Source organism: Eucalyptus grandis, chromosome 7 (genome assembly GCF_016545825.1).
Source record: "Eucalyptus grandis isolate ANBG69807.140 chromosome 7, ASM1654582v1, whole genome shotgun sequence".
In the NCBI taxonomy this organism is placed as follows: domain Eukaryota; kingdom Viridiplantae; phylum Streptophyta; class Magnoliopsida; order Myrtales; family Myrtaceae; genus Eucalyptus; species Eucalyptus grandis.
In genome coordinates, this window is record NC_052618.1 from 26,107,664 (window position 1) to 26,128,077 (window position 20,414).

A 20,414-nucleotide genomic window follows, 5' to 3' on the forward strand; every position below is an offset into this window, starting at 1 on the left:
CCACAGGAATACAAGGCAAGAAGCCAATTTCCACTTAAAACCCACCACATTATCCGCAAAAAACGAAAGCCACATTCCAATTTAAACGAACAACAAGTGCCCAAAACACCCATCCTTTGCCACAAGAGAAAAAAGGAGGGGGGCAAAAAACGCATTTACCACGTCGTGTCGGTGGGGGACTTCCAGACGGCGAGGCGGGTCCAGGCGACGACCTTCTCGGAGGGCAAGTCCCTGGCCTCGACGAGCGTCGAGACGATCCTGATGAGCTGGACGGAGTTAGTGAGCTCCTTCCTCCACTGGATCTCCTGGGGCCTCAGGTACGCGGCTGCCTGGAGGGAGCACCTCTGCCGGGCGTTGTGGGTCGGCGCGAACGAGAGGAGGCGCGAGTCCGAAGAAGACCCGGAAGGGATTTGGGAAGGGGAAGGAGAGGGGTTTTCGGCGGCGGCTAGGGTTCTGGCGTTGAGACGAGGGGTGGCGACGACGACGGAGAGGCGGATGCGCGTCGATCGGAGGGCAGCAGCGGAATCCACGAGAAGGCGCAGTCGTCGGAGAAGCAGCCGAAGGGGAGGGTTTTCACTTTTCAGCGACGTGTTTGAGTGTTTGTGTTTGGTTGGCTTGTTTGGAACAGGTGTTAACGTGTTTCGGGTCTGAACAATGTTCCAACCCTGACCCGACCCGAAACATATTTTGTTACTTGTTTTATGCCTGTTACCCAAACAATTTTAAGACCCGAAACACATACTCAACTTGTTTCGTGTTCGGGTCGTGTTCGGATCGGGTCGGGTCGGGTCGGGTTTTTTTGACACCCCTAGAGAGAACACGAGGGGGGCCTATGGCATGAAATACTGGAGGTATGCGTCGGCTCTCGAGTGATTGAGGCAGACTTGGGCATAAGTGGCAAGTTGAAGTGGTCATCCATGAATGGCAGCTCCTTCACGTCGACGCACACGACGCTCGAGAGCTTGATTCCAAGCTGTGCATGTCTCACTCTATCCATGTACCTCCCGCCCCCGACGTGATTGCGACTTGTACATCATTTGATTTCGAGTAATAGTTATTACACATGCGCCGATTAAAAGAACTTATGAGTACCTTTATATGTAATTTCTTAGATAAAAATATAGATTCTCTATGTGAATTTTACGAGAATTTGGCAAACTCTCTAGGCGAATTCGGATTGACATACCCAATTAAGGATAATATTCATTTACAAATTGGTTGAAGTTTCTTCTTATTATGAGAGAACATGCTTGCGAATTGTAAAGCAATTAAACGTTCATCAAATGTTATGGAGACTAGACCTTATAGAGAGTGCTTTCAAGACCCATGGGATTATGGAGACGCTCTAATCTCAAACTCTTGACTTCGGCCTATTGGCCCCATCAAAAAATCAATTCAAACGTCCAATTTATTCACTTGGGCCGAGCTCCAACAATCAACAACCGGATCTTAATTTTGGACGTGACAAAGCATCAGCTTAGAAGATTTGAATATGGATTCCAACTCTGATGATGCAGGCCCGAATCTTGACCCACATCGTGAGCTCGCTTTCACTGTAATAAACTAGTCTGTCCCCCTACTTGTACTATTGTACGTTTAGTAACAATGGCCACTGCTTTTTGGCCCGAAATGTTTCAATTATTGTCCTTCCATCTGATAAAGTCGTCGTGAAAAACCATCCTGAAGTACGATCTTTTTTAGTGTTATCATCCAGTAAAGCATCTTGTACATGCCTATGCCTATGCCTATGTATTACACGCAAAAAGTTTATAATGCCCTCAGCCTTTTCAATGTAAGGCTAATTTCGATGAGAAGTTGGAATAAGAGTTGTCTTAAGTTTTATATCTATATACCCTCTCCCGCAGTATTCTAAACGCTCTTATCCCTCCCCCAGTGGATTGCATTAGAGAGTCATAATTATCTTGTCAGTTCAATAAGAAGAGATAATGATAGAATGCAGTGTCTAATTATTGAATGCCTTATGGTATACTTTAATGATGTCGAGAGATTAAAAGACAGTCCTGTGAAAAGTCGAGAGAGGGTCTTATTTATAATTATAAAATATAAGGAAAATGAGCCACGAAGATCCTTTTGAAGTAAAACAGCAACTGCTTTTTCCCTTTTTTTCAGTGTGTGACCTGGCTTTCACGTGAAGCTTCGCCTGACGGAAGAAATGCTCAGGCCAGAGATCAGCACAGGCGCACGACCCCACACGTGCCAGAATCCTACAGGAACTCCTCCAAAATAAAGATAAATAAATAAACAAAATATAAATTAAAACTTGGGGATAAAAATAAATAAATAAAGCTGCCCCTTTCTCATCCTCCTCCGTCTTCTTCCATTTTTGTTAGCCAATCGTCGATCGAGTCCTCCAAACCCCCAACAAATCCCCCCTTCCATGGCCGCCGCCGCCTCCGCCCCGGCGCAACCCCGGCGCCGCCGCCTCCCCCGCCGCCCGCCAAGCACATCTTCATCCTCTCCGGCCAGAGCAACATGTCCGGCTACGGCGGCGTCACCCGCCACCACGGCTGGGACGGGGTCGTCTCCCCGGAGTGCCGCCCCGACCCCTCCGTCCTCCGCCTCAGCGCCGACCTCCGGTGGGAGGAGGCCCGGGAACCCCTCCACCGCGACATCGGCACCCGGAAGGCCTGCGGCGTGGGCCCGGGGATGGCCTTCGCGAACGCGGTGAGGGAGCGCGGCGGGGTCGCGGGGATGGCGGTGGGCCTGGTGCCGTGCGCGGTGGGGGGGACGGCGATCCGGCAGTGGGCCCGCGGGGAGGAGCTGTACGAGAGCATGGTGAGGAGGGCGAGGGCGAGCGTGAGGGACGGCGGCGGCGGCGGCGAGATCAAGGCGCTGCTGTGGTACCAAGGCGAGAGCGACACCTCCACGCAGCACGACGCGGAGGCGTACGGGGAGAAGATGGAGGCGCTCATCAAGAACGTGCGCGACGATCTCGGCCTGCCCTCCCTTCCCGTCATCCAGGTGAGTTCCGTCTCCGTCGTCCACTCCGCTGAGCTTTTTCGATCGCCATTGTTGAACAGAGGATAGCTCTCTCTCTCTCTCTCTCTCTCTCTCTTTTTATTTATTTATTTTTTTTTTTTTTTTGTGGGTCTGCTTGGCACTTGATTGAATTATTTTACAAAACACCCTAGAACCAAAATTAGAATAGACGTAATTGTTATTATTTTAATAGTCAAGTTAATGAGTTAGATGCTCCCATTATCATATCAATTATTTTTATAATCTATTTGTGAGTAGTATTCAAAGTTATACACACTATAAAGTTATACACACTATATGTGGTTTTATCATTTTAAATGATATTATAATTTAATATATATAAATATTTTTGTATTTTTTATTGAATAATTTATTATTTTTATTTCAATTTAGCGATGTAACGCGGGGATTAAAATAACTGTTGTCGATGCAATTGATACTCAATTTAGATAGTCATACCTAATCGCGGGCAACTAATGTTTTGCTAATTATTATCGTATGAGTAATTTTTAATATAATAAAGAATTGGCGCATCATCAAGAAACTTAATAACAATTATATCATTTTTTTTTACATATTATTTAATAATTTACTTAGTAATCATATATGTGATTATTTCATATGAGTTTACAATTGGTGTTGTTAATGCTTGAATAATTTAAATAAATTTACTTATGAATAAAACTTACCTAGTTGAGTGAGTGGGAAGAAAAGGACGGATTACGTTATAACAACTATTGCCGCAAGTAAGCACTACACTAGGCAGCCAATCTGTATTAGATCTGTAATATAATAGGCGTTAATACAGCTAAACATGTCATAAATTTCAATCTTTTTGACATGACTTTTGTCTTTATTTGTGTCATGCCTGTAATTTTTCAAAGTGGGTAGACATGTGCGCTTGGGGCCCCCAGTAGGCAACAAAATGAGATGGGAACACTGCCAAATGAATACAAAAGAGTAGTTATCTTGATTCTCATCATCAGAAAAGATATGTTGGGGAAAAGAAAGTAAATTTTACAGATCAATTTTATTTGAACTATGATTTTGTGGGCATAATGATGTGAATTCACATGATTAACTATTGATATGTGAGGCTCACATTATAATGGTTTGGATAATCTTGTTCACTTGGTGTATCGACCATACATTACCAAATGAGGAGACCATGATAGGACAATGATTATCTGAGACAAATATAGCCCATACTCTGCTTTACACAGGGATTAACTTTTGGTCTCTAGACGACATTAATTTATATCATACGGCACGCAAGACTTAGATACTTCTTGATGCATAGGATTCACAGGGTGGCAAGCAGAAAGTATCCTCGCACTATCTCATCTTATCGGACTTACAAGATACTCCTAACTCTCTAATGCCGTCAAGCCTCAAGAAAGAAATAAGAGTGTTTAGAAGACTATGGAAGAGTGTGTATAAAGAGAAAACTTTGATAATTCTTATTCTAACTTCTCATTGAATTTAAGGTCAAGGGTATTACAGGCTTTTGTCTATGATACAAAGACATCTGCAAAATGCTTTTATAGGATAATAATACAAAATACTACCACATGTGCATATGAAAGATGCTTTTGTTGCAGGATGCTTTTGTAGGACAATTTTACTAGAAAGAATGACAATAATAGAAGCATTTTGGCCAAAAGTAGTGGCATGTTTTACTTTAGGTAAAATAATACAATTAGTGGACAACTGATTTTCTGACGCAAATGTGAGCTCGTGATGTGGGTCATAATTTGAGTTTGCATCATCGGAGTTGGAATCCCTATTCAAATTTTTTGGGCTAGTGCTTTATCCTAGTCAAATATAAAGATTCAACTATTGATTGTTAGACCTGGCCTAAGTGACCATGCGCTAGATCTGTGATTTGGACCCCACCTGGCTAGATTGATCATTTGATGAGGACAAGTGGCCAAAGTCGAGTTTGAGATTAGAACCAATGTCTTCATAATCACATGGATCTTGAGAGAACTCCATAGGGTCTAGATGATTCCCTCTATATACTGCCAAAGATTGTTGGATGGCTTTTATAGTAGGCTTGTATGCTTCGGAATAATCCCACAAAACCTCTTCTTGATATGCATAGGGGTATATGGGTTATGGAATAGTATGATTCTTTTGGTAGAACACTCTTTAGATCTTCATGTATTTGTTTGGAAGGTATACAATACTGCATCCAAAAGATTTATGGACGTTTGATTTATGGAATTTTATATTGGAGCGAATAAATATAAAATATTCCATCATAAGTTTGTAACATCCATGACTTGAGGAAAATGATGGTTTTGCGGACCTCATGATCTGGATCGATGTCCAACTGTTTGATAAACAATTGCTTCCAATAAATCAAAGGGCGAAACTATTCAAGAGATTTTGCAAGATGCTGGAGGTTATGCTGCTGATATCCTCCATCCATGAAGTCTTCAACAATCCATGGCATTCTTGCAATGGGAAACTCAATAGCAACGGTGTGTTATGGAGAACATACCAATAAAATCTTTTAGTTCTTTTGGAAATTTTGACCAAATGAGTACACATGGATAATTGGATATATATGATGCATGCGACTAGGTCTCAGGTTTAGGCATTTACATTGTCTAAAAATCTTGAGCTGGCATTCTCACGTAAGTTTTATACAACCATTCAAGAATCATTCTCTAGGGATAAGTTTGAGGTTTCTACCTGTGTGATTTGGAGTATTAAAATTATATGATAGGTTTTGAACCTCTTGCTTCTTGGTATACTTCTCTGGATTTCCAAAGTGTGGTTCTATAGATGATGTAAACATGTGTAATGGAGGAGCTTCTTAGATTTGGAAAGGTCTGCAAGAACATTCTTTTCCGCTTCGATGTATTTTGTTTCAAATGAGTACTTTGAAAACTATTCTAGCCATGTAACAACTAAGCCTATGGAAAATGTCTTTTGTTTGAACTTATCATATATGTGGAAAGGAAGACATATCCATTTTGCAACTCATGAATGTTATAAACTTATGAGAGATATTTTATGTCTATCCACACCCATTTAGAATTCCACAGCTCATATTTTCATATTCTCTTGTAAAGGTGTATAAATCTTTTGAATGTAGTATTATAGACCTTCCTAAAGAATACAAGGAGATTCGAAGAGTTTTTTTTTTTTTTTTTTTTTTTTCTTTTAGGTGAAACGAATGATATTGTTTCAAAATCCATATGATATGGGCATATATTAAGAAGAGGTTTCCATGGGATTACACCCAAACATACAAAACCTATTAGAGGAGCCATCTAGCTAGCTTCAATAGAATACATAATACATAAGTACATAAGGAATCAACCAAATCCTATGAAGTTCTCTCAAGACTCATGAGATTATGGAGACACTAGCATTGATCTCAAACACTTGAATCTAACCGACTAACTGATCTCACCAATGATCAATCCAATTAGGTGATGTCCATCCCTTAGACCAAGCACATGGTCACTTGAGCCTAGCTCCAACAATCAACAATTGGATCTTAATCTTCGACTAGGACAAAGGACCATCCTCATTGATATGGATTCCAGCCAAAATGATGCGTACTCGAATCTCAACCCACACCATAAGCCCTTCAACAAGCATCTAATTTTAAAAGGCAGTCTGTCCAATAGTTGTATTGTTGACTGTAGATGCTACTTTTGGTCAAAGTGTTTTTATTATAGCCCATCTAGTTAGTAAAATTGTCATGTAAAAGCATCTTATAAATACATTTGTGATCGTATTTTGTTTTATTGTGCTGTAAAAGCATCTTGCGTATGCCTATGGTTATTAATGCAAGCGCCTATCGTGCCTCAACCTTTTACATGGAAGGCTAACTTCTACGAAAGGTTGGAATAAAAGTTGGCTGAGGCCTAGTTTGATAACCAGCCAAACAGTAACTATTTATGTGTTTTTTGTTCCTTGGAACAAAAAAAAATAGATATCTTTTCAATAAGGTTTTTATTCCCGAGAATAGATTTGGAACAGAATTAAGAAGTAAAAAACGTTATTTCTTGGTTCTCGAGAACAACTCTAGAATTAAAATCTTTTCTTTTCTTTTTTCTCTTTCCTTTTCTTCCTTTTTCTTTTCTTCTTTTCCTTTTCTTCTTCTTCTTCTTTCTCTTGCTAGTCATCAACCTTGCCCATGGCCGACAATCGGCTAGGCGAGGGTCGATGACCTCACCGAAGCTTCTCTGGCCAACGACGAGGCCGAGCTCGCCTAGCACCAAACCTCATGGTGGCCTGTCGAGGTCAAGTCTTGCTAGGGGACAATAATGCTCCGACAAGGTTGTTGGCCATGGCCGAGGCCAACAATCGGCTAGAGGAAGAAGAAAAAAAAGAGTAAGAAGAAATAGAAAAAAAGAGAAAAATGTAATAAAATTATTAAAAACTTATCGTAAAAGAATTTGATGGTAGTACAAAAAAATTCTATTTCGGGAGTAAAAATTTTAAACGGTTATCAAATACCTTCAAATGCTTAAAAACTCATACAATGAACAGAAAAAAAAAAAATTCTGATTAGAAATTGTTCTCAATAAAAAGAATAGTTACCAAACACATTCTTTAAATTTTTTGTCTATTAAGTATAAGATGTTCGTGTGCTTTATGGTAAAGGTTAATGGCGTCTAGAAACGAAAATGCAGTCCCTTTGAGAGGCTACATGGTGCATGACATAGCAAATTGGTAAATTACGGTTGATTGCGGATCCTTCCATGTTGAAATTTATCTTTTTTAAGATTTGTTCAGTAGATCTAATCTGTCTTTTTCATGAATTTCTTTGAGCCATGCCATCGGGTATTTTATCTTTTCATCGTGGTAGACGTTGGGCCAACAATTGATATTTTTGTGTTGTAATTATCTCGAGTTATAGATTAATTGTGTTAAATTTACTCCGAATACAACATGTTTGTTAATACTATCATGTTTTTAATACTAAACACAACGAGTTTATTATATAGTTACTACATTTATTTGGACATCTATTAAAATATCTAAATGTCTCCAAACAATTTGTTTGTTAACACGACTTGCATGTTAACCTATTTGGTTAAATGTGTTCAAGCGTGTTAAATTGAAATGGTTATCAAAGTTGCCAAAGATACATGATTTTTCTTGTATAGATGGGTTTATCATAAAAATCTCATACTCATAAAAAAAGGAGTCGTCCCTTAATCTACAATTAAGCATATGTCATTTGAATTCTACTTATTTATTTTATATCAATTAGATATTTAACAGGAAAAAACTATTGTAAATTTTTAAAAAATTACGAAAAAATCGTGTTTAGTTCTAGGTGTTTTAAATTGTATATATTGATAGGTTTCAAGTTTTTCTTATTGAACTAAATGGATAAATGTGCTAACAATTAAAAAATTTATTGTGAAAGTATAATTGAGTATTAAAACTTTTAAAAAATACATTAAGGTAGTTGTCCATATGGTCCAATTTCATTAACAGAAAATGCTAACATGACATTATTGCATTTTTCATTAACATGATGGTGTGATGGTGACGTAGGAAAGACAAACTAATTTCTTTTTTTAAGAAAAGCATTCTTTGTTAGCAAAATTGGAGAGAGCTAACGAAGATTAAGCGCACCATTTTGATGATTTTTAGAATTCGATTGCATTTAAAAAAAAAATAAGGATTCAACTGTACTTTAAGCATAAATTTTAGGGTTTTTAGTTTGCTTTATTTTCAAATAAATATCTAATCGTGGTGTCTGCCCTTTGACAAATTAAAAGTGGAAGTCCTCGAGGGGGCCTGATCTTCGCACTTCTTTTTAGTAATGAATACTATTTATAGCTCTTGGGAGAGCGTTTAACCGCCTAAATTTGGCAAGCATTATCTCCCATAATAAGGAAAAACTTCAATTATATGTAAATGAATATTGTTCTTAATTGAGCATGTCAATCCGAATTTGCCCAGATGGTTTGCCAAATGCTCATTAAATTAATGAGAGAAACCAAATTTTTATATAAGAAATTAAACATGAACGTAATAACAAGATATTTCAATCGGGTGTCCATAACAACTACTGGGCTAAATCAATGTACAGGTCGCAATCACGTCGGGGGACGCGAGGTACATGGACATAGTGAGACGGGCACAGCTCGGAATCAAGCTCCCGAACGTCGTGTGCATCGACGCGAAGGGGATGCCACTCAATGACGACCACATTCACCTCACCACTCATGCCCAGGTCCGCCTCGGCCACATGCTGGCCGATGCGTACCTCCAGCACTTCACACCATAGCCCCACCCCCCCAACAAAAAAGAAGAAGAAGAAGAAGAAGCCACAAAACAACTTCTTCTCTTGTGCTCGCTCTTCTTTCATGTAATAATGTCAAAGTTCCATCCTCCCGTCCTTTCAAGGCGGGCTGGGTGAGGTTTGTTCCAAGGGATGATTCTAAGTGTGATTCGCCATACAATTGAGTGTAAGAAATTCCAAGTAGTTCTCTCTTCTTCTTCTTCGTCTTTTTAAATTTATGAGGTTGGTTCTCATTTTATTTTTGACGCACTCATCTCATTCACAATCAAGTAAAATAAATTAAAAAATTCAAAAAATAATAATAATGATTAATACCATGAAAAACTTCAAATCGGTACATCTGTGACAAATTTACTCCAAATTATTTTTTTGACTTTCAAAAACCTCCTAAACTAGTATACTTTTGATAAATTTACTCCAAACTAGTACACTTATGCCAAATTTACCCTCAGTTAGTTTTTATTAAATTTTACAGTCAAATTATTAAGTTAGCAGATGGTATATTCGTTACAAATTTACTAGTTTGAGGTTTTTTGCGGTCGAATAAATTAGTTTGGGGTAAATTTATCATAAATGTACCAGTTTATGGTTTTTTATGCTTAGTCGAGATAAATTTGTCACAGATATACTAATTTAGGATTTTTGGAGGTCAAAAAAATAGTTTAAGGCAAATTTGTTATAAGTGTATTAGTTTGGAATTTTCAGGGTATTAATCCTAATAATAATAATAAAAAGAGAGAGAGAGAGAGAGAGAGATGGCCTTTTGCATAAGAAAGCAAATTAGACATTCCATTCCTCTCACCTACTTCTGGGCCCGCCGTCAAGTTGGACAGTGGCCCATCACACGGCCCAAGGCGCGTCATCCAGCTTTTTGTGCGGCCCATGCCTTGCGATTTTCGATTGCTTTGAGAGGGGGAAAGAGGATCGAACGAGTCCAACTGAAACTATCCGAAGGGTAAAATTGTAACTTTGTCCGAAGATCCGCGTTTCTATTTTTAGATAATGCAAACGATAGCATTCAATAAAATATTTTCCGAATCATTTATTTATGCACGACAAACATTTTCAATAAAATACTGCGTGTAAAAATGAACGAATTAAAAAACTTTCAATCATCTAAGCTAAAATATAAATTATTGTCGATAATGAAAATATTTGTTATCGATTAATATTTCAAGCAAAGAATTGATTATTTTATAGGAAAATATTTAGGAATAATTTATTTTCCATAATTTCATGGGTTTTGAGAGAACTCCATAGAGCCTAGTTGATTCTTTTTGTATATATGCACAAGGCTATATGGATTTGGAACAGTATAATTCTTTTCACATAAGACTCTTTGGATTTCCATGCATTTATACGAAAGGTCTAGAATACTACCTCCAAAAGATTTGTGGACATCTGACTTATGAAATTTCATTATAGCGTGGATAAACATAAAATTTTCCATCATGAGTGTATGTCATCGATGGCTTGTGGAAAATAATGGATGTGGGGACCTCATGATCTAGACAGACAGCTCTTTGACAAACGACTACTTCCAGTAAATCAAAGGATATTCTTGAGATTATGCTGTTGATATCCTCCATCGATGAAGTCTTCAACGATCCCTAGCATTCTTACAGTGGAAAACTCAATGGCACCCACATGATCATGGAAAATGTACTCAAAAAATTATATAAGTTATTTTCAAAATTCTTGAGCAAATGAGAAAACATGGATATACAATTTTCAAAATTCTTGAGCAAATGAGAAAACATGGATATACAATTTAAAAACCATTCAACCCATGTAACAACCATGAATGTTATAAACTTACGATGGAAGATTTTGTCGATCCACACCCATATGGAGACAAAGGAAACTCGAGAATGAGTTTATGCACATCAAAAGTTTATGATGACGAAGCATTCATTAAAGACCATTCATTTAGCAACTTTGGAAATAATAAAAACTTGGAGACCTGCAGCCAACTAAATTTCTCATATGTTCAAGTTCTTATAAATATCATTGTTGTATTTCCTTAGTTCCTAGGTCTTAATGAGTCTTAATTATGATGAAAGTTATGAGAGTCGAAGTTCTAGTTCCTAAGACTTTGTTATGCTTTCTAGTAAATCTAGTTTTGTCTTCTTCTTTTTTTTGTTCTTTTTGGTCTTTTCAATGAATCTAGAATATTACTCATGCTCGGAGGGTTGATCCATGCTCATCTATATAAGCATGCTATAATGAATAAAAGGTAAGACTTGATTGATTCATAACTTATTTGAGTCTTCGGCTTAAGAACATAAAATTTTTTGTTTTGCTCTTATCCCTTAGATTAATTACCTGTTGGTGGCGAATAACCTATCAAAAGTTTTCTTACTTGTATGACCTCCTACTTTTTACCCTCTATCCCATGCACCAGATTCCTACCATGTTGAAATTTATCTTTGTTAAGATGTGTTTTGTATATCCAATCTCTATCTTTTTTATAAATTTCTTTGAGATACGCCATCGATATTTATTGTTTCATCTATTAACCATTGGGCCAACAATTGGTATTTTTATGTTGTAAATTAATCGTGTTAAATTTATACCTCATCCAAATACAACATGTTTGTTAATACTATCATGTCTGAGTACTAAACACCAATTTTATTAGAAAGTTACGGGAATCCAAATACTTAATATGTTTATGATATGACTCCCATGCATAATATATAAATATATAAGCACTGCATGCCCCTCATGTTCTCTTCTTTTTCATTCTAGGATCTTGCTTGGTCGTGCAAGGCTCGAGGGCATCAATTTTGTAGGTGTGTATCGTAATGTGAGAGATTAATGACAAGTTCTGTCATCCCGCCCTTTTCACGCGAGCAAAGTCAGGTTTGATCCAAGGAGTGGATTCAAGTGTGTGGTTTAGGCACGCTGCCCATATTTGATCCATCACGCACTTTAGCCTAAGCAATCCTCCAAATTTGCAAGATCGGTTGAGTAATTAGGGATGGAATTGAGACATTGAGAGATTTTCTTGGGTAGCCCAGCAAATTCTACCCCTTGGCATGGGATGGCGGACCTACTTAATTACTTATCTCTGTTTAAAAAAAAATCACTTATCTGAGTTATAATCACCAAAAAAATGAAAAAAAAAACAAAAAAGAAGAAAGAGAAGAAGATGAACTTGGCCTTTTTGCTTTGAGAAAGCAAATCAGATTTTCTCTTCTTCCCACCAACTTCTGGGGCCCATCCCAAGTGGAATGATTCCCGATGCTGAGATCTTCCACCATCTTACCAAATCTCCGTTTTTGTTCTGTATACGCAGGAGGTCGGACGGTGGCCATCACGCGACTGGAGGCGCGTCGGCCTGTCCCACGGCTTTTGTGGCCGCGGCCAATGCTTTTGTATTACTAAAAGCCCTAAATTTACCTTTACATATAATTATCTCGAATTCAGATATACCCTAAATGAAACAGGAATAGAAATTATATATATATATAATATATATATATATATATTGATTTTTTTGTGACACTAAAGAAATTGAATAATCGATGTCATAATGAACATAGTTTGAAATTTTTTGGTGATATTTGCCTATGATCAAAACCGCTATCCATCGATTTCATCAAAATTACAACTTTTTTAGCAAAAAGGGGGAAAATCATGGAAAAGAAAAGATACCGATTTTCACATACCTATCCGAAGTACATAGAGCTCAATATACCAAGTCTAATGGAATACTCAACTTCTAATTTACGGACCATACTAAACGATACTAAGAAACTCAATTCTCTTATAAGATATTTAAGTGTTTTATGCGGATAATCGACATGTAATATTGGGAAACGGAATTCCTCAATATTATTTAATAAGATCATACTATCATTAATCATTATTGTCTAAATGCTTCCCTGGGCATGGCAATGGACACTGACTTTGCAGATGTTGGGGATCCCATCTCAAAACTCCCGTCTCTCACAAGGACCTTGTGCTTTGGCTTGCGTAGGGTGGAATAGTTCGTAAGATTTTCATAGGTAGCCTCTGGTTTGTACTTGAAAAATTCCTTGCTATTCCAACCAACTAGGATGATTTTGGGATGTTTTAGATATCTATTTTCTTATCACTTTAACATGGTGTGTGTGTGAGACCAGGCACAAAAAAAAAAAAATTATGTATCGATCATATTATTCTTACTTGCCAAGATAAGGTATGTCATTTTCAATGAGATTCATGTTAGGTCCACAAATGGTTATGGGACTCAGACCTAGTGTTTAATTGATGTACTTGGGAAGTGTATGTACTATATGAAAAGCTCGATGCGTCCCACCGCTAGCTTGTTCAGGTCCAATGCCGTTGGTTGGTATTCCCTATTTTGGACAAGAAGGAAGTGAGGCTTGTCCCGACCCGTCCATTTGAACTGGTGATCTTACAGTTATTAGGTTAAAGTCTAAACATTAAATGTATAGGCGATTCTTAACCTCTCGCTTTGTTCGAGTACAGACAAAACTGTCGACATTCATTGTGGTTGGAAACCGAGTTTTCCACAGTTTGTTGTGGAAGCTCCTAGTTTTTCTAGTCAAACGAAAATTTGGCAGCTGTTGACAAAATAACGTGCCCACCCAACCATTTCCAAGATTCTAAATAACGTGAACAATTTCAACTCGTGTCTTTATGTTTTAAACCCCCCAAAAAAGAAAAAAAACTCGTGTCTTTATTAAGAGAGAATTGGCCATTTGCGATTGGAATGTTTGTTGATTAAGACAATTAGATTGATATAAATCAAATCCTGTAATTAAGGATTAAATGATCTCATTACCCTAATGTTTTTCTTATATCATAATATTTTCCTCATTTAAATTCGAGTTTCTCATTTACTAAATAGTGGGTTTCATCCATATAATCCGTTAAAAGCATAATATTAGGAGAATAGCGCTGTGAATATTTTTTGTTACCTTCTTTTTCGCTATTAGAAAAGTAAATAAGGACTTAGATGCCTTGTTAGAACCAGAAATTGCCCCCGGTGTTATTGCACCAAACTGTCGAGCTTGAATAAGAACGGGCAAACTCTTTGGGCGGGTATTCAGATTCTCAATCAAGCGAATCTGGGTTTTTGGGGTCCAGCCGGACTTCAATGGATTTTCCAATGGTGCCAAGATTAAAAATTGTGTTACAAAATTTTTTTCCGAGTTCATTCTAAATAGTTTGTGGGGAAAATTTTAAATAAATGCATGAAGTGGCCATAATAGTTTTAAATAAATGTTTAATATTGCCGGTCTCGATTAGTTAAATATTTTAAGGGGGTGCATCAAAGACATTTTTTCAAAATAATTTTTCTATTCTAGACCGATTTCTTTTCATTTGATAAACTTATTCCGTCTTTTATTTCTATTTAAGTTTTTATTCCAAAAATAGGTTTGGAATAGGGGAAATCGTAAGTATAAATTTTCTACTTCTCTATTTCTGGAATAATAATGAGAAATAATTTTTTTTTTCATTGGGCAACCTCGACCCAGGCGGTCGATCAGCCACCTCACTTAGGGTAAGGGTGACCCCTCCTAACCCTCTCTAGGCATCGACGTTGCTCGGCCATGACTTGAGATTGACCATCGACGAAGAATAAAGAATAAAAAGAAAAAAAAAAAGGTGAAAAAAAAGGAAATAAGAAAAGAAAAAAAATTTTTTTTTAAAAAAAAAAGTAAATGATGAAAATGCCCTTAACCAGTAGGAAAAGTCAAGTTATTTTATGAAATTGATTTTATTTGAAACAAGATCCAACCTTATTTGAAAAGATGGGTGTACTTCAAATCCTTATTTGAAATAAATTCACTTAAAATCATTATTTGAGAAAATGAGGGCATTTCATATCTTTATTTGAAATTTCTCTAGTTTGTGGAATTATTAGTGCCTTTTAAGGATGTGACATGAAATCCATGGGTTTTTTTTTTTAATATGGTTATAGCATGTTTAAGATTGAGAGAAACTACCTAAAAACTAAATAATTTTTTTTTCTTTGGCAACAAACAATAATTAGCAATATACACACACAAATATATTTAATAGGTTCTACGTTTATTATAGCTTTTTTAGGATTTGATATCTAACCCATGCATTTTTTTGTTTATATGATTGGAGCACGGATAAGATAAAAGAGAGAAACTATCATAACAATCATCATTTTGGGCAACATATCAAAAATTAAACCATAATTAACAATATATACACACATACGTATAAATATTTAATAAGTTGCATGTTTAATATAACCTTTTTAAGGATTCCACATCAAGCCCATACAATTTTTGTTTGTATGTATGATTGGAGCATGGATAAGATAAAAATAGAAAAACTACCAAAACAATTATCAATTTGGGCAATATAAAAAAAATTAAACCATAATTAATAATATACACACACATACATGTAAATATTTAATAGGCTGCGCGTTTTTGATAGCCTTTTTAAGGATTCAACATCAAACTCATGTAGTTTCGTTTATATGATTGAAGCATAAATTAGGAAAAAAATGAGAGAAAAAACCAAAACAATTATCATTTCGGGAAATATATCAAAAATTAAACCATCATTAGCAATACACACACATACATATAAATATTCAATAGGCTGCGCATTTATTAAAGCCTTTTTTAGGATTCGACATCAAATCCATGCATTTTTTTTTTATATGATTGAAGCATCGATAAGACAAAAGAGAGAAATTACCAAAACCATCATCATTTTTTCCCTTCCTTAAGGCAAGATATCGAAAAATAAACCACAATTGTCTATTATGGTATATATATATATATATATATATCATATATAAATTTTATATTTGTAGTAAATAATTAATGATTAAACATATTTTTACCTACCAAAAAAAAAAAAAAAAACATATTTTTGCATAGGCTCTTCACTCTGTCTCTCTCTCACCAAACCCTGCCACCAACAATCATCAATCGAATGATAAATCCCCGAGACATTGCATTTCGTACTCGCATCGCCCTTTGTACTTACGCACCACCGTTCACCTCCCTCCGCCGCCGCCGCCGCCGCCGCCGTCGCCGCCAATGGCCACCGGTTCTATCCGCGCCGCCGCCGTCGGCGGTTCCCCTTCCCTCAACAGGCCGACCCAGCTCTCCCTCTCCTCCAAGCTCCCCCTCCACCCTTCCTTCTCCGTCTCCTTCCTCGGCCGCGGCCGCCACCACCAGGCGGCGCCTCTCGTCGCCGTCGTCGTCCGCGCCTCCCTCGACGCCAAGCCCACCGTCCTCGTCGCCGAGAAGCTGGGCGAGGCGGGGCTGTCCCTCCTCAAGGGCTTCGCCAACGTCGACTGCTCCTACAACCTCTCCCCCGAGGAGCTCTGCACCAAGATCTCCCTCTGCGACGCGCTCATCGTGCGGAGCGGGACCAAGGTGAGCCGGGAGGTGTTCGAGTCCTCCGCCGGGCGGCTGAAGGTGGTGGGGCGGGCCGGCGTCGGGATCGATAATGTGGATCTGTCCGCGGCGACGGAGCACGGGTGCCTGGTCGTGAACGCGCCGACCGCCAACACCGTCGCGGCCGCCGAGCACGGGATCGCGCTCTTGGCCGCGATGGCGAGGAACGTCGCGCAGGCTGATGCGTCCGTTAAGGCTGGTAAGTGTGTCGTTTCCATGTTGGTTTGCTGGTTCTGCGTTTGCTTAGCGACGGTTTCGTTCGGTAGCCTGTGACGCATTTCGTCGAGCACGTGGTGGTTTAGCTTTGGCTGGATCTGTGCTCCCTTGTTGGGGTGTGGCGAGAAGTTTGTACGGAATCGGGAATCGGGAATCGGGAATCGGGTTCGACTAACGAGTAATTAGAAATGGTCGAGAAACATAGAAAAGTACGTCCCTTTTTTCCTATTTTGACTCAAAAGGAGAATCTTTGGTGTAGATTCGGGTTGCTTTAGGGATGCCATCTGGGAAAAGCAAGCTACCAGGGTTCTTTGGGCTTTAAAGGTCTAAGAATATGATCCTTAAAGGCGAGGCTAAGATTGTTTGTTGGGTTGGGTTTTTTGAAGGGTTTAAGAGAAAAAGAATCGTGTCGTGAAAATTCATTTGAATTTTGGGTTTTCAATTGTTTGTTTGTTTAATTCGTTTGAATAGGGAAATACTGAAAAGCCAAAGGTACAAGTACCACCGAAGATCATGGGCATAACTTGTCTTATCTGGTCGTGTATGTTGAAACTTCTCTATAAACAAGAGGTTCCCTTTGTACCCAATCACCTAAATTGCTTTACCTGGCTGAAATTACTATTGGACTGACCTGGATTGCATGAAAGCAATTCCCAAAGCTAGTGAGTCATATCCAGGACTACCTTGAGCAGAGATGTGGATTGGTTGCTTGGTGGAGTAACGTATAGTATTCATTGTGTCGACCAACTTTATTGGCATATGCCTTTTATATACAATTTTCAGGTATTCAGGTTTTTTGGATTTTGCCTCCTTAGTTATGTCAATGGTTAAGTTTTATAGGGGACAAAGTGAGTTGCCAACATTTTCTTAAGGCTATACCAATGTTGGTCTTTGACAAATTGTTTGTTTTGCTTGATGCAGGAAAGTGGCAAAGAAACAAATATGTGGGTGTCTCCCTTGTTGGGAAAACACTTGCTGTTATGGGCTTTGGAAAGGTTGGATCAGAAGTCGCACGTCGTGCCAAAGGTCTTGGTATGCATGTGATTTCACATGACCCTTATGCCCCTGCAGATCGAGCACGCGCAGTGGGGGTGGAACTTGTGGGCTTTGATGAAGCCATAGCAACTGCAGATTTCATTTCGTTACACATGCCCCTGACACCTGCTACAGCAAAGGTTCTCAATGATGAGACTTTTGCAAAGATGAAGAAAGGAGTTCGAATTGTCAATGTTGCTCGTGGAGGGGTGATTGATGAAGAAGCTCTTGTGAGGGCATTGGATGCTGGAACTGTTGCTCAGGTATTGCTATCTCATATCTGAAATGTTGAGTTTCCTTCTTGTTGCCTTGGGAGGTGAAGCACATACTAGCCTTGTTGCAGGCGGCACTTGATGTCTTCACAGAGGAGCCACCAGCGAAGGACAGCAAGTTGGTACAACATGAGAGAGTCACGGTGACCCCACACCTTGGAGCCAGTACCATGGAAGCACAGGTTTGTGAACAGTTACAGTTTACCCAACTTTAACTTTCTCTATATTATTAGAAAGCATATAAAATGGTCACTTGACATGCCAGGAAGGAGTGGCTATTGAAATTGCTGAAGCTGTTATTGGAGCTCTAAAAGGAGAGTTGGCTGCTACTGCTGTCAATGCGCCGATGGTTCCTGCTGAGGTATCAAGAACTTTTTCTACAACTTGGCTGTTTGGCATCTCTTGGTCTACTTCTAACTTTTTATCCTCCAATCTGTTTCCTCTCAATCTTCAATATCTGTGCTCTCAGTATTTGACATATCTTATCATGGCTTGGGCTCTGATGCATAATTGTTGTGATGGAACTTGCTTGATGTGTGATTTGGAGGAGAATGACTATGGGTGCTCTCTAGAAGTTTGATCTTTTTTTGGCAAAGATTTGTTCTGAGGCGATCAATTGCAATTTTCTGATATGTGTACAATTGTTTAATTTCATTGATGTTTGGCTTTGGCCCAAATCCAGCTTCCTCTTTGTATGAGATGAATAGAGGAAGTGAGATTTTGAGGACCGTAAAATATGCTGGCCCAATTGTTTGATATGTACCGTGGAGGAGAATGATTATCAGTGCTCAGTAGAAGTTTGATCTTTTCTGGCAAACATTTTTACTGAGGTGCTTGATTGGAATCATCCGATATGTATACAATTGTTTAATTTCGTTGATGTTTGGCTTTGGCCCAAATCCAGCTTCCTCTCAGTACAAGATGAGCAGAGGAAGTGAGCTTTTGAAGACTGTAAGAGATGCTTCTCCTTGGTCGATTCCTTTAGGAAGTGGGTCAATAATGTGGTGTGATAGACAAGTAACTCTGGATGACTGTAATGACGGTTTTGATGCCTGAGGGTGCTTTGTTTAAGATCCAGAAGGCAGAACTTGGTTCAAGATATGCTTGAGTAACATAAATCTTGAGTTCTTTATACATTTCCTTTTTGGCTGCAGGTTCTTACAGAGCTGAAACCATTTGTTGTACTTGCTGAGAAGCTTGGGAGATTGGCCGTTCAATTAGTTGGGGGTGGGAGTGGTGTAAAAACCATAAAAGTGACGTATGCTTCTTCAAGAGCACCTGATGATCTCGACACTAGACTACTCCGTGCTATGATTACTAAGGGTATAGTTGAACCCATATCCGATGTCTTTGTGAACTTGGTCAATGCAGATTTTACTGCGAAGCAGAGAGGACTGAGAATAACAGAGGAGCGGGTCATCTTAGATGGTTCACCAGAGAGTCCTCTTGAGTATGTCCAGGTTCAGATTGCAAATGTGGAATCAAGATTTGCCAGCGCCATTTCAGATTCTGGGGAGATCACGGTTGAGGGGCGGGTGAAGGATGGGATTCCACATCTCACAAAGGTGGGATCTTTCGAAGTGGATGTGAGCTTGGAGGGAAGCATCATATTGTGCAGGCAAGTTGATCAGCCAGGTATGATTGGCACGGTAGGAAGCATTTTGGGAGAAGAGAATGTCAATGTCAGTTTCATGAGCGTTGGTAGGATTGCACCGCGAAAGCAAGCCGTGATGGCAATTGGAGTTGATGACCAGCCCAGCAAGGAGACTCTGAAGAGGATCGGGGACATTTCTGCAATTGAGGAGTTCGTTTTCCTCAAGTTGTAATGTGGGGTGTGAGTTATGGTACTGCATCTGTATGTCTTTCGTCATTCATAGCCGCTGAGCATGATTTGCGAGTCTTGCTCTGCGATTTTGGCTGTGACGTTCATGTTTTGTAGTAGTATTGAGCTAGAGCGGAACGATAATCAAGTGGTGCTGCGAGGAGGTTCTGTACTTTTATTATGTTGCTTTTTGCCTGAATCAAATGCTCTTTTTCAATAAATTCATACAAGTTAAGAAGGTGAATACTTTGCCTCAATCCAGGATTCGTGTTTCTCCTCCCTCTCTCCCCACATGGTTATTTTTTCCCATTAAGTCCTTATAGTGGCTCTCATGATTTTCATGTTTTTTCTCATTTTGATTTTTCAGAATACAA

The 20,414-nt window shown here is 38.8% G+C and overlaps 2 protein-coding genes across 2 annotated transcripts; both read left to right on the forward strand.

Moving 5' to 3' along the window:
* Positions 1–2,301: 2,301 nt before the first annotated feature.
* On the forward strand, positions 2,302–9,485 carry LOC104414611 (probable carbohydrate esterase At4g34215; the record flags this gene model as incomplete). The annotated part of the gene is made up of 2 exons (XM_010025765.3): positions 2,302–2,982; positions 9,074–9,485. Coding segments are annotated over 2 exons (879 nt in total), but the record flags the coding sequence as incomplete, so codon positions are not given.
* Positions 9,486–16,290: 6,805 nt separating this feature from the next.
* On the forward strand, positions 16,291–20,297 carry LOC104417281 (D-3-phosphoglycerate dehydrogenase 1, chloroplastic). Its single transcript, XM_010028587.3, has 5 exons — positions 16,291–16,894; positions 17,833–18,209; positions 18,290–18,400; positions 18,484–18,579; positions 19,373–20,297. The coding sequence occupies exons 1-5, from the start codon at positions 16,333–16,335 to the stop codon at positions 20,042–20,044; spliced, it is 1,818 nt and encodes a 605-aa protein (XP_010026889.2). The 5' UTR covers positions 16,291–16,332; the 3' UTR covers positions 20,045–20,297.
* Positions 20,298–20,414: the final 117 nt, after the last annotated feature.

Excerpts from the sequence above, each read along its gene's own strand:
- LOC104417281 (XM_010028587.3), top strand. The coding sequence starts at position 16,333 with ATGGCCACCGGTTCTATCCGCGCCGCCGCCGTCGGCGGTTCCCCTTCC. Across the intron at positions 16,895-17,832 it reads TGATGCGTCCGTTAAGGCTG|GAAAGTGGCAAAGAAACAAA; the intron begins GTAAGTGTGTCG and ends TGCTTGATGCAG. Across the intron at positions 18,580-19,372 it reads CGCCGATGGTTCCTGCTGAG|GTTCTTACAGAGCTGAAACC; the intron begins GTATCAAGAACT and ends TTTTGGCTGCAG.